Source organism: Loxodonta africana, chromosome 7 (assembly GCF_030014295.1).
Source record: "Loxodonta africana isolate mLoxAfr1 chromosome 7, mLoxAfr1.hap2, whole genome shotgun sequence".
NCBI lineage: Eukaryota > Metazoa > Chordata > Mammalia > Proboscidea > Elephantidae > Loxodonta > Loxodonta africana.
Window position 1 is genome coordinate 83303903 of NC_087348.1, and position 14833 is coordinate 83318735.

The following is a 14833-nucleotide window of genomic DNA, read 5'->3' on the forward strand; positions in this document are numbered from 1 at the left end:
GGTAAATGTTTGACACTTTGCTTTTCCCTCCTACATAGTTTAACTGCATTTAGGCTCTGTGATACCTCTGCTACCCCAATCAAGGCTAGTGTATAATAAAACTTATATTCTTATTATACACTTTTTTTTTTGTATAAGAAAAAGAATTTTTTTTTTTTTGTATAAAAAAGGGTTAAATGACAATATACAGAAAGAAAACAAACAACAAAATAAAAAATTGAGGCTGATACCATGGCTTTAAATTTTTTTTTTTAAATGGGGGGATTGTGGGGATTGTGTATCTATCAGTATTTGTTGAAAAAGCAAGAAGCAAAGAAATTTACACTCGGATTTGATCATGGAGTTGAATTCCCTTATTTTCAGAAAGGATGAGACTTAGAAAATATGTCCAAAACATTCTGAAAACCACAATCTTATCTCCAGCTTAACTAGTAATATTTTACTTCATATCTCAGTACCTCAGCATCTATCTTGGAAAATAGGTTGAACATAGGTTCAAAATGGGTTGAACATGCTGATTTCAAAATTTTGTGTATGCTGACACCAAAATAAAATTCAATTTACAGCCTTCGTGAGTATTTTAAATCATTCTGCATTCACTACAGTGTACCACTCTGTGCATATTCAGGGTAAAGAAGTTGCATATGGAGAGATTCAGTTAGAGTTCACCAAATCTTTTGTATTAAGCTATATAGTCTAAGGAACCAACATCAGATATTCTATTAGATGGAACAGAGTGGGCTTGGGGGATGCTTTTCCTCAATGATATGTAGAAGAGAGAAGAATAACCCCAATAATGTTAATTTGTGACACATAGTAAGAAAATGTATAAGCTGCTTATATCATGAATAATAATAAATGCCCACATAGAACAGTTAGTTGCAAAAATAAAATCATATCCTACTCTAGGATTCAGAAAACATGGGTGTACTACAAATTAATAACTTCCTAAACAGGTGTTCACTGGCACATTATTGAACATAATTCACCTTAGTTAACATTATCCATAGTTTTAAAATAAGGAAGTAAGGTCAGTAACACTTTCTCTGCCTGTTCCTGTGTCTTTGGAGAACTAAATGAGAAAATGATTATAGATTTGCCTTTAACCTGTAAAGTACTACATAAAAATCAATTATCACTGTTATGAATTGTTTATATATTAGTCATTCTTCTTACAACTACTACCTTCTTTCCCTAAAGCACATTAATCTCTAGTACTCAGTTCTTTTTCAGAATAAACCATCTCTGAATCCTGCTATGGATTTGCTGAGTCTTGACACTGTAGATGATGGGGTTCATCAAGGGTGGGAAAAGAATATAGATGTTGCCCATGAGGACATGGATAATAGGAGAGAGGTGCTTCCCAAAGCGGTGTACCATGGTCAGTCCAATCACTGGGATGTAGAAAACCAGGACTGCACAGATGTGAGAGACACAGGTCTGCAAAGACTTGAGCCGCTCCTTCTGGGATGCAATAGACAAGACTGAGTTCAGGATCAAGATGTAGGAGATGAAGATAAACACAGAATCCAAAAATAGTGTACAGATTACCAAGGCTAAGGCATAGAAGCTGTTGAATCGAATGTCAGAGCAAGCCAGACGGAGTAAGTCTTGGTGTAGGCAGAAAGGGTGAGAGAGAATGTGGGGACGGCAATAATGGAAGAACTTCAGCCGGACGATGGGAGCAGTAATGAACAGGAAACTCCTCACTAAAATGGCCACACCAATTTTGATGATTCTGGTATTGGTGAGGATGGATGTATATCTCAGAGGATTGCAAATTGCAGTAAAGCGATCAAAGGCCATGGCAAGAAGGACTCCCGATTCCATGCATGAGAGACCATGAACAAAGAAGGTTTGGGCAATGCAAGTATCCAGCCCAATCTCCTGGCTGAGTCCCCACAGGATCCCCAGCACTGTGTGCACTGTGGACAGTCCCATGCACAGATCAGTCAGGGCCAGCATGGCCAGGAAGTAGAACATGGGCTCATGCAGGCTTGGCTCAGTCCGGATCACATGGAGCACCAGGCAGTTCCCTGAGAGCACTATAGCATAGATACAGGAGAATGGAATGGATATCCAGGGATATTCCTGTTCCAGGCCAGGGAAACCCGTGAGGAGGAAGGTGGAGTTACTGATTTTGGAATCAGACTGAAAGGACATGGATCGATAAAGAGAAAATTCTCAAGGACTATTGTATGTAACGGTTGATTAAATGCATATGTATCTTCCACTGCCTTAGTGAAAAGTCTGAAGTGACTGCTACTCCAAGAACCATTAAATTATCGCGATATCTCATTGGATATGAGACCAGTACTTAATTTGCTCTGAAACAGAGGCTAGATTACTTTATGAATGCATATGAAGCTACCTTGTAATCAGACCCCTGGTCCATCACAGGAAACAGTATTCATATTCACAACACCACCATCACTCTCTACCTCAATGCTTCTCATTACAGATATCCGAGCAAAGTTGTTCTTGGCTTCTGAAGGTATAATAATGTAGTCCGAACCTATAAAGCAGGAAAAAGGAAAACATTTCACTGTTCACATCTCGAACCTGGTAAAATAAATCACAAGTCACTCATATGGCTTGTTAAACTAATCTCTAGTTATTACATAGGCCATTGGTAGGAGTCATTTCTCAGCCATGCTGATCATTCGTACACTTAAATTTCAGGAAATTAATAGGAAACAGCTGTTACTCACAGTAGAGATTTTTTTTGCCAATCTTGAGAGATGATCCTATTCTTTCTTTTGTCACAATGACACTGAGTTTACAAGAGGTTGGAGATTTATGCAGATTAAAGAAGGGTTATAGCCATTGGAGTAAATCTAGGGTCCTGCGGGCTTCTGAGAGCGAGTGATTAACATCTGCAGCTGGTGCCTCTAGGGAGCATGAGGGAAGACTTTTGGACAGTGTATGCACAGCAAACTTTCCCACCCCACAAAATTTGTATGTTGTTACAAGTGCAAGTTAATAAAAATAATTCTTTCATCTAGGGATTCCAGGAAATAATAATTAGACAGAGAGGGCCAGAAACCTCCGGTATTTTGCTTCCTCTCCAAGTGGCACTCATCTTTTTTTCGAACATTTGCAGATACATCCTATATAAAGTAAGTTAGTATTTGTTTTTGTTTCTTTATGGCTGTAAGAATACATACACCATTTGTCAATTTAACATTTTTCTTGAGTAAAATTTGGTGACTTCAATTTTGTTAATTACATTGCCCACTCATCACCAATATCCATTGCAAAATTAGCATCACCATAAACAGAAACTCGTTGCTTCCTAGACGATGACTCCACTTTTCCCCCTCCCTCCCTACACCCCTCTCCGTACCTCTAATAAACTTTGGTATCTATACGTTGCCTATTCTGGCTATTTAATATGAGTGAGAACATACAGTATTTGTCCTTTTGTGATTGACTTACTTCACTCAGCATAAGGCTTTCAAGGTTCATGAATGTTGTAGCATGTATGAGGACTTCATTTCTTCTCATAGCAACCCTGGAGGACAGAGTAGAATTATGGAAGTAGACTGCCACACCTTTCTCCCTTGGAGCAGCTGGTGGCTTCAAGCGGCTAACCTTTTGGTTAGCAGCCAAGTGCTCAACCAGTTTGCCACTAGGGCTCTTGATTTGTTTTTAACCTAAAACTTCACCTTATTTCAACTACAAATCATCTCTCCATTTTTTTAACCCCATGGCTTAAGTATTCAGAGGACTTTATGTGCTCGTAAAAACAATCATTTATAAGTTAAACAGTTTTCTACAAGGTGCTTGAAATCAGAACCCCTATTTTTATAACATAATGTCACTGTTTTTTTTTTTTTTTAATTTTTTTGCATTTACTCTATTCTAGGAATTTTAGCATTATTTAATTTAATTCTCAGAATTGAAGTATTTGTGTTATCTAACTTGACTGTTAGAATTCTTTAAGAGCCATGTCTTTTACTTTAATAAGCAATAAAGCACAAATAGTGTGCTTATACAGCCAGACTTTCTGAGTTGGAAAGCTGCCTACAGCACTCTTAAGTACTGAGTCCTTGGGCAAGATAGTTAATCTTCATTCCTCTCAGTTTTCTCAACCAAAGCTGGGAATAATAATATTACCTTTTTCATAGGGTTGTCCTTATAATTAAATTCGATAACTATGTAAAGAATTTAGAAGAGTGAAAGACAGAGGAAATGCTATCATTTCCATTTTAGAGATGAGGAAACAGAGGTCTAGAACTGCACTATTCAACACAGTAACTAGGAATCCCATAACATTCAGCACTTGAAATATGGTGATTCCAAATTGAGATGTGATGTAAATATAAAATATACACTGGATCAAAGACTTAGTATTAAAAAAAAGGATTTAAAATACTTTTTTGTTATTGTTGTTGTTAGGTGCCGTCGAGTCTGTTCTGGCTCATAGTGACCCTATGCACAACAGAAGGAAACTCTGCCCGGTCCTGCACCATCCTTACAATCATTGTTATGCTTGAGCTCATTGTTGTAGCCACTGTGTCAATCCACCTCGTTGAGAGTCTTCCTCTTTTCTGCTGACCCTGTACTCTGCCAAACATGATGTCCTTCTCCAGGGACTGATCCCTTCTGACAACATGTCCAAAGTATGGAAGATGCAGTCTTACCATCCTTGCTTCTAAGGAGCATTCTGGTTCTACTTCTTCTAAGAGATTTGTTCGTTCTTTTGGCAGTCCATGGTATATTCAATTCTTCTTTGGTTTTCCTTATTCATTGTCCAGCTTTCGCATGCATATGATGTGATTGAAAATACCCTGGCTTGGGTCAGGCGCACCTTAGTCTGCAAGGTGACTACTTTGCTCTTGAGCACTTTAAAGAGGTCCTTTGCAGCAGATTTACCCAATGCAATGAATCTTTTGATTTCTTGACTGCTGTTTCCATGGCTGTTGATTGTGGATCCAAGTAAAATGAAATCCTTGACAGCTTCAACCTTTTCTCCATTTATCATGATGTTGCTCATTGGTCCGGTTGTGAGGATTTTTGTTTTCTTTATGTTGAGGTACAATCCATACTGAAGGCTGTGGTCTTTGATCTTCATTAGTAAGTGCTTTTCAAGTCGTTTTCACTTTCAGCAAGCAAGGTTGTGCCGTCTGCATAATGCAGGTTGTTAATGAGTCTTCCTCCAATCCTGATGCCCCTTTCTTCTTCGTGTACTCCAGCCTCTCATATTATTTGCTCAGCATACAGATTGAATAGGTATGGTGAAAGAATACAACCCTGACACACACCTTTTTTGACTTTAAACCGATCAGCATCCCCTTGTTTCTCTGAACAACTGCCTCTTGATCTATGTAAAGGTTTATCATGAGCACAATTAAGTGTTCTGGAATTCCCATTCTTTGCAATGTTATCCATAATTTGTTATGATCCACACGGTGTAATCCCTTTGCATAGTCAATAAAACACAGGTAAACATCGTTCTGGTCTTCTCTGCTTTCAGCCAAGATCTATCTGACATCAGCAATGATATCTCTGGCTCCACGTTCTTTTCTAAAACTGGCCTGAATTTCTGCCAGTTCCCTGTAGATATACCGTTTTTGAGTGTCTTCAGCAAAATATTGCTTGCTTGTGATATTAATATTGTTCTATAATTCCCACATTCAGTTGGATCACCTTTCTTGGGAATAGGTGTAAATATGAATCCCTTCCAGTCAGTTGGCCAGGAAGCTATCATCCATATTTCTTGGCATAGACAAGTGAGCACCTCCAGTGCTGCAGTGCTGCATCTGTTTGTTGAAACATCTCAATTGATATTCCATCAATTCCTGGAGCCTTGTTTTTTGCCAATGCCTTCAGAGCAGCTTGGACTTCTTCCTTCAGTACCATCAGTTCCTGATCAAAAAATACTTCTTTAATAGTTTTTATATGAATTGCCTATTGACATGATAATATTTTAGAATGATTGGTTGAATAAAATATATTAAAACTAATTCACCAGTTTCTTTTTACTTTTTAAATATAATTAGTAGAACATTTGAAATTACTTAAGCAGCTTGCATTCTGTTTGAATTAAATAACAGTGATTTAGAGATAGGTGCTAGGAGACTTTCCCAGGATTACATAGATATGACTTTACCCCTTACACTAGCTATAATGGCATTAATGTTTTGAGTTTTCTGTCCCTAATGCATTATCCCTCAATCTTAGGAAACAATCTCAAGATGTACATTATTGAGAATACTCAAGTCATCTAAACTGATCATCTTTAACATTTTGTGACAAGATAGGTTTGGAAGGTTTTTGGAAAGACTTTGATTTTCTTCAGTATTGAGGACATGAAATCTTGAAAGCCTCCCTGTTACAAATACCTAGAAATAATGGATAAACGTATACAACTTTTTTTTTTTTTTTTTTTAATCTTGTCCAGGAGCAGGACTGAACAGGTGAATGAAAAGCACAGGGCCATGTGACAGAACTGACCTTATGTTTACTCTGGCTAGAATTGCTGGTTGGTCTTGGCAATCGAGGAACTTATGCTACCATATCCATTTGGCGAATATAGACAAAACATTTGGGAAATTGGAACTGTGCTTCTATTTAAAATCAAGATGTTGATTGGATGCAATTTAGAAAAATCAGGAGCAAGAAAAAATTTCCCTTTCATAGGAACAACAACAAAAAGAACAACAGTGATGACAAGCATTTTGATAGTGATCTGCATGGAAAAATATCCCCTTTTTTTTTTTTCTTCTCTCCCTTTCTTTTGTCCGCTTCTCTTCCATTCCCTGACAGTTTTGAAAAATGTATAAGATGAATCATTGTAGCCTTATAATCTTTCTTGTCTATAACCTTCCACTCCCACAGTGAAAAACCTAGTTCCTACCAACCAGCAGCCATTTACTTAATTGCTCAATTTCAGTATATGTATATATTGTTTTCAAAATTGTTAACCATACCCACACAGAAAGCATGAGTACAGTGCTTCTGTCTAGGTCATTTTGCTTTTAGTCTTACAGATAGCATCATTTCCATATTTACTTCAATTAGCCCCTTTTCCTCACACTCCTTCAGTAATGTGATTTCAAACATTTGCAGTACAGTTAGATTCTTTTGTCACAATCTGCATTGCATCTTATCTCTCAAATAGTTTTTGGAATTTGCATACTACTAAGGTTCACTCTTCCTGCTACCAGGTTCTATGGGTTTTAATATTCTCATGTATCCATCATTACAGTATCATACAGGATAGTCTCACCTCCAAAAAAAAAACCTGTTATCTTTACTTATTCAATCTTTTCCCATGCCATTGATCTGTTCATCATGTCTATAGTTTTGCTTCTTCCAGAATGCCATATAAATCAAATCACACAATATGTAGTCTTTTCAGACTGGCTTCCTCTATTTAGCAACATGCATTTAAGGTTCATCCATGCCTCTGCATGGCTTGAGAGATCATTTATTTTTATTGCAGAATAGAATGCCAGTTTATGGCTATGCGACAGTTCTTTTTTTTTTTTTATTAACTTTTATTAAGCTTCAAGTGAACGTTTACAAATCCAATCAGTCTGTCACATATAAGTTTACATACATCTCACTCCCTACTCCCACTTGCTCTCCCCCTCTTGAGTCAGCCCTTTCAGTCTCTCCTTTCCTGACAATTTTGCCGGCTTCCCTCTCTCTCTATCCTCCCATCCCCCCTCCAGACAAGAGTTGCCAACACAATCTCAAGTGTCCACCTGATATAATTAGCTCACTCTTCATCAGCGTCTCTCTCCCACCCGCTGACCAGTCCCTTTCATGTCTGATGAGTTGTCTTCAGGGATGGTTCCTGTCCTGTGCCATCAGAAGGTCTGGGGAACATGGCCGCCGGGATTCCTCTAGTCTCAGTCAGACCATTAAGTTTGGTCTTTTTATGAGAATTTGGGGTCTGTATCCCACTGATCTCCTGCTCCCTCAGGGGTCCTCTGCTGTGCTCCCTGTCAGGGCAGTCATCGATTGTGGCCGGGCACCAACTAGTTCTTCTGGTCTCAGGATGATGTAGGTCTCTGGTTCATGTGGCCCTTTCTGTCTCTTGGGCTCTTAGTTGTTGTGTGGCCTTGGTGTTCTTCATTTTCCTTTGCTCCAGGTGGGTTGAGACCAATTGATGCATCTTAGATGGCCGCTTGTTAGCATTTAAGACCCCAGACGCCACATTTCAAAGTGGGATGCAGAATGATTTCATAATAGAATTATTTTGCCAATTGACTTAGAAGTCCCCGCAAACCATGTTCCCCAGACCCCCGCCCTTGCTCCGCTGACCTTTGAAGCATTCGTTTTATCCCAGAAACTTCTTTGCTTTTGGTCCAGTCCAATTGAGCTGACCTTCCATGAATTGAGTGTTGTCTTTCCCTTCACCTAAAGCGTTTCTTATCTACTGCTTAATCAATAAAAAACCCTCTCCCACCCTCCCCCCCTCCCCCCCTCATAACCACAAAAGTATGTGTTCTTCTCAGGTTTACTATTTCTCAAGATCTTATAATAGTGGTCTTATACAATATTTGTCCTTTTGCCTCTGACTAATTTCGCTCAGCATAATGCCTTCCAGGTTCCTCCATGTTATGAAATGTTTCACAGATTCGTCACTGTTCTTTATTGATGCGTAGTATTCCATTGTGTGAATATACCACAATTTATTTACCCATTCATCTGTTGATGGACACCTTGGTTGCTTCCAACTTTTTCTATTGTAAACAGAGCTGCAATAAACATGGGTGTGCATATATCTGTTTGTATGAAGGCTCTTGTATCTCTAGGGTATATTCCGAGGAGTGGGATTTCTGGGTTGTATGGTAGTTCTATTTCTAACTGTTTAAGATAACGCCAGATAGATTTCCAAAGTGGTTGTACCATTTGACATTCCCACCAGCAGTGTATAAGAGTTCCAGTCTCTCCGCAGCCTCTCCAACATTTATTATTTTGTGTTTTTTGGATTAATGCCAGTCTAGTTGGTGTGAGATGGAATCTCATCGTGGTTTTAATTTGCATTTCTCTAATGGCTAATGATCGGGAGCATTTTTTCATGTATCTGTTGGCTGCCTGAATATCTTCTTTAGTGAAATGAGTGTTCATATCCTTTGCCCACTTTTTGATTGGGTTGTTTGTCTTTTTGTGGTTGAGTTTTGACAGAATCATGTAGATTTCAGAGATCAGGCGCTGGTCGGAGATGTCATAGCTGAAAATTCTTTCCCAATCTGTAGGTGGTCTTTTTACTCTTTTGGTGAAGTCTTTAGATGAGCATAGGTGTTTGATTTTTAGGAGCTCCCAGTTATCGGGTTTCTCTTCATCATTTTTGGTAATGTTTTGTATTCTGTTTATGCCTTGTATTAGGGCTCCTAGGGTTCTCCCAATTTTTTCTTCCATGATCTTTATCGTTTTAGTCTTTATGTTTAGGTCTTTGATCCACTTGCAGTTAGTTTTTGTGCATGGTGTAAGGTATGGATCCTGTTTCATTTTTTTGCAAATGGATACCCAGTTATGCCAGCACCATTTGTTAAAAAGGCTTTCTTTTCCCCAATTAATTGACACTGGTCCTTTGTCAAATATCAGCTGCTCATACGTGGATGGATCTATGTCTGGGTTCTCAATTCTGTTCCATTGGTCTATGTGCCTGTTGTTGTACCAGTACCAGGCTGTTTTGACTACTGTGGCTGTGTAATAGGTTCTGAAGTCAGGTAAAGTGAGGCCTCCCACTTTCTTCTTCTTTTTCAGTAGTGCTTTGCTTATCCGGGGCTTCTTTCCCTTCCATATGAAATTGGTGATTTGTTTCTCTATCCCCTTAAAATATGACATTGGAATTTGCATCGGAAGTGCGTTAAATGTATAGATGGCTTTTGGTAGAATAGACATTTTTACTATGTTAAGTCTTCCTATCCATGAGCAAGGTATGTTTTTCCACTTAAGTATGTCCTTTTGAATTTCTTGTAGTAGAGCTTTGTAGTTTTCTTTGTATAGGTCTTTTACATCCTTGGTAAGATTTATTCCTAAGTATCTTATCTTCTTGGTGGCTACTGTGAATGGTATTGATTTGGTTATTTCCTCTTCAGTGTTCTTTTTGTTGATGTAGAGGAATCCAAGTGATTTTTGTATGTTTATTTTATAACCTGAGACTCTGCCAAACTCTTCTATTAGTTTCAGTAGTTTTCTGGAGGATTCCTGAGGGTTTTCTGTGTATATAATCATGTCATCTGCAAATAGTGATAATTTTACTTCCTCCTTGCCAATCCGGATACCTTTTATTTCTTTGTCTAGCCTAATTGCCCTGGTTAGGACTTCCAGCATGATGTTGAATAAGAGCGGTGATAAAGGGCATCCTTGTCTGGTTCCCGTTCTCAAGGGAAATGCTTTCAGGTTCTCTCCATTTAGAGTGATATTGGCTGTTGGCTTTGCATAGATGCCCTTTATTATGTTGAGGAATTTTCCTTCAATTCCTATTTTGGTAAGAGTTTTTATCATAAATGGGTGTTGGACTTTGTCAAATGCCTTTTCTGCATCAATTGATAGGATCATGTGGTTTTTGTCTTTTGTTTTATTTATGTGATGGATTACATGAATGGTTTTTCTGATATTAAACCAGCCTTGCATAACTGGTATAAATCCCACTTGATCATGGTGAATTATTTTTTTGATGTGCTGTTGGATTCTATTGGCTAGAATTTTGTTGAGGATTTTTGCATCTATGTTCACGAGGGATATAGGTCTAAAATTTTCTTTTTTTGTAATGTCTTTACCTGGCTTTGGTATCAGGGAGATGGTAGCCTCATAAAATGAGTTGGGTAGTATTCCATCATTTTCTATGCTTTGGAATACCTTCAGAAGTAGTGGTGTTAACTCTTCTCTGAAAGTTTGGTAGAACTCTGCAGTGAAGCCGTCCGGGCCAGGGCTTTTTTTTGTTGGGAGTTTTTTGATTACCGTTTCAATCTCTTTTTTTGTTATGGGTCTATTTAGTTGTTCTACTTCTGAATGTGTTAGTTTAGGTAGGTAGTGTTTTTCCAGGAATTCATCCATTTCTTCTAGGTTTTCAAATTTGTTAGAGTACAATTTATCGTAGTAATCTGAAATGATTCGTTGAATTTCATTTGGTTCTGTTGTGATGTGGTCCTTCTCATTTCTTATTTGGGTTATTTGTTTCCTTTCCTGTATTTCTTTAGTCAGTCTGGCCAATGGTTTTTCAATTTTGTTAATTTTTTCAAAGAACCAGCTTTTGGCTTTGTTAATTCTTTCAATTGTTTTTCTGCTCTCTAATTCATTTAGTTCAGCTCTAATTTTTATTATTTGTTTTCTTCTGGTGCCTGATGGATTCTTTTGTTGTTCACTTTCTATTTGTTCAAGTTGTCGGGACAGTTCTCTGATTTTGGCTCTTTCTTCTTTTTGTATGTGTGCATTTATCGATATAAATTGGCCTCTGAGCACTGCTTTTGCTGTGTCCCAGAGGTTTTGATAGGAAGTATTTTCATTCTCGTTGCTTTCTATGAATTTCCTTATTCCCTCCTTGATGTCTTCTATAACCCAGTCTTTTTTCAGGAGGGTATTGTTCATTTTCCAAGTATTTGATTTCTTTTCCCTCGTTTTTCTGTTATTGATCTCTAGTTTTATTGCCTTGTGGTCTGAGAAGATGCTTTGTAATATTTCCATGTTTTGGACTCTGCAAAAGTTTGTTTTATGACCTAATATGTGATCTATTCTAGAGAATGTTCCATGTGCGCTAGAAAAAAAAGTATATTTGCAGCAGTTGGGTGGAGAGTTCTGTATAAGTCAATGAGGTCAAGTTGGTTGATTGTTGTAATTAGATCTTCCGTGTCTCTACTGAGCTTCTTACTGGATGTCCTGTCCTTCTCCGAAAGTGGTGTGTTGACGTCTCCTACTGCAATTGTGGAGGTATCTATTTCACTTTTCAATTCTGTTAAAATTTGATTTATGTATCTTGCAGCCCTGTCATTGGGTGCATAAATATTTAATATGGTTATGTCTTCCTGATCAATTGTCCCTTTTATCATTATATAGTGTCCTTCTTTATCCTTTGTGGTGGATTTAAGTCTAAAGTCTATTTTGTCAGAAATTAATATTGCTACTCCTCTTCTTTTTTGCTTATTGTTTGCTTGATATATTTTTTCCCATCCTTTGAGTTTTAGTTTGTTTGTGTCTCTAAGTCTAAGGTGTGTCTCTTGTAGGCAGCATATAGATGGATCATGTTTCTTTATCCAGTCTGTGACTCTCTGTCTCTTTATTGGTGCATTTAGTCCATTTACATTCAGCATAATTATAGATAAATAAGTTTTTAGTGCTGTCATTTCGATGCCTTTTTATGTGTGTTGTTGACAATTTCATTTTTCCACATACTTTTTTGTGCTGAGGTGTTTTTCTTAGTAACTTGTGAGATCCTCATTTTCATAGTGCTTGACTTTATGTTAGTTGAGTCGTTACGTTTTTCTTGGTTTTTATCTTGAGTTATAGAGTTGTTATACCTTTTTGTGGTTACCTTATTATTTACCCCTATTTTTCTAAGTAAAAACCTAACTTGTATTGTTCTATATTGCCTTGTATCACTCTCCATATGGCAGTTCAATGCCTCCTGTATTTAGTCCCTCTTTTTGATTATTGTGATCTTTTACCTATTGACTTCCATGATTCCCTGTTATGTGTATTTTTTATTTTAATTAATCTTAATTTGTTTGTTTTTGTGATTTCCCTATTTGAGTTGATATCAGGACGTTCTGTTTTGTGACCTTGTGTTGTGCTGATATCTGATATTATTGGTTCTCTGACCAAACAATATCCTTTAGTATTTCTTGTAGCTTTGGTTTGGTTTTTGCAAATTCTCTAAACTTGTGTTTATCTGTAAATATCCTAATTTCGCCTTCATATTTCAGAGAGAGTTTTGCTGGATATATGATCCTTGGCTGGCAGTTTTTCTCCTTCAGTGTTCTGTATATGTCGTCCCATTCCCTTCTTGCCTGCATAGTTTCTGCTGAGTAGTCTGAACTTATTGATTCTCCCTCGAAGGAAACCTTTCTTTTCTCCCTGGCTGCTTTTAAAATTTTCTGTTTATCTTTGGTTTTGGTGAGTTTGATGATAATATGTCTCGGTGTTTTTCTTTTCGGATCAATCTTAAATGGGCTTCGATGAGCATCTTGGATAGATATCCTTTCGTCTTTCATGATGTCAGGGAAGTTTTGTGTCAGGAGTTCTTCAACTATTTTCTCTGTGTTTTCTGTCCCCCCTCCCTGTTCTGGGACTCCAATCACCCGCAGGTTATCCTTCTTGATAGAGTCCCACATGATTCTTAGGGTTTCTTCATTTTTTTAAATTCTTTTATCTGATTTTTTTTCAGCTATGTTGGTGTTGATTCCCTGGTCCTCCAGATGTCCCAGTCTGCATTCTAATTGCTTGAGTCTGCTCCTCTGACTTCCTATTGCATTGTCTAATTCTGAAATTTTATTGTTAATCTTTTGGGTTTCTACATGTTGTCTCTCTATGGATTCTTGCAACTTATTAATTTTTCCACTATGTTCTTGAATAATCTTTTTGAGTTCTTCAACAGTTTTATCAGTGTGTTCCTTGGCTTTTTCTGCAGTTTGCCTTATTTCATTTGTGATGTCTTGAAGCATTCTGTAAATTAGTTTTTTATATTCTGTATCATCTGATAATTCCAGGATTGCATCTTCATTTGGGAAAGATTTTGATTCTTTTGTTTGGGGGGTTGGAGAAGCTGTCATGGTCTGCTTCTTTAAGTGGTTTGATATGGATTGTTGTCTCCGAGCCATCACTGGGAAACTAGTTTTTCCAGAAAATCCGCTTAAAAAAAAAAATGCAGTCAGATCCCTATCAGAGTTCTCCCTCTGGCTCAGGCTATTCAGATGTTAATGAAGCCACCTGGGGAGGGTGGGGGAGGGAACAGAGAGATAGGAGAGTAGCACCTCAGAATATAGCCAGAGTTGGTTGTCTCGCTTGGAAAGACTAATATATCTGAAATTCCCATGGGGCGTGTCGCCTATGTGTGCTGGCTGTGTGGAGATTGCCCCCGGGGGGTCTGGCCCGCTGGAGTCAAGGTCAGATCCTCTGCTTCCAGCCCCACGCCCAGTGTCAAGGCTCCCATGCTGGGATGGTGCACTCTCGACTCCAAAATCAGTCACTGCCTCCCGGGACTTCTCGTCCCGCCAGCCGCGTCGCCGTGCCGCCTCTTAGAACCTGCTGGGCACCCTCCCGGGGTTAGTTCAGGTGGGTGGAGCAGCTCCCCGTGCTTGTTCCTTGACCGAGTGTCCCGGCTGGGACGCTGTTCTCCCCGCTCCAATACCAGTCGCTGCCTCCCGGGGACTTCTCCTACCGGCTGAGTCCCACACCGCCCTCGCGACCCGGCTGGGCCCCCTCCCGGGGTTAGTTCAGGGGGGTGGAGCAGCTCTCCATGTTTATGCCGTACCTGTGTCCAGTCCAAATCCCGGCGGGATGGTTCCCCGGCTGGGACGCTGCTCTCCCCATTCCAAGACCAGTCACTGCCTCCCGGGGACTTCTCCTACCAGCTGCGTTCCATGCCGCCCGCAGAACCGGTTGGTCCCCCCCCAGGGTTAGTTCAGGGGGGTGGAGCAGCTCTCTGTGCTTGTGCCGTACCTGACTGGTACGCTGGCTCCAGGCTTTGAAAACAATCGCTGCTTCCCCATATTCGTTCTCCATCTCTAAATCTGTGTTTGTTGTTCAGGGTTCGTAGATTGTTATGTATGTGATCGATTCACTTGTTTTTCCGTGTCTTTGTTGTAAGAGGGATCCGAGGTAGCGTCTGCCTAGTCCGCCATCTTGGCTCCGCCTCCGACAGTTTTTTTTTAAA

The 14833-nt window shown here is 39.0% G+C and overlaps 1 protein-coding gene across 1 annotated transcript; it reads right to left on the bottom strand.

The window, feature by feature from the left end:
- Window positions 1-1151: 1151 nt before the first annotated feature.
- Window positions 1152-2938, bottom strand: LOC100673622 (olfactory receptor 51V1-like). Its single transcript, XM_003421482.3, has one exon. The coding sequence runs from the start codon at window positions 2161-2163 to the stop codon at window positions 1219-1221; it is 945 nt and encodes a 314-aa protein (XP_003421530.1). The 5' UTR covers window positions 2164-2938; the 3' UTR covers window positions 1152-1218.
- Window positions 2939-14833: the final 11895 nt, after the last annotated feature.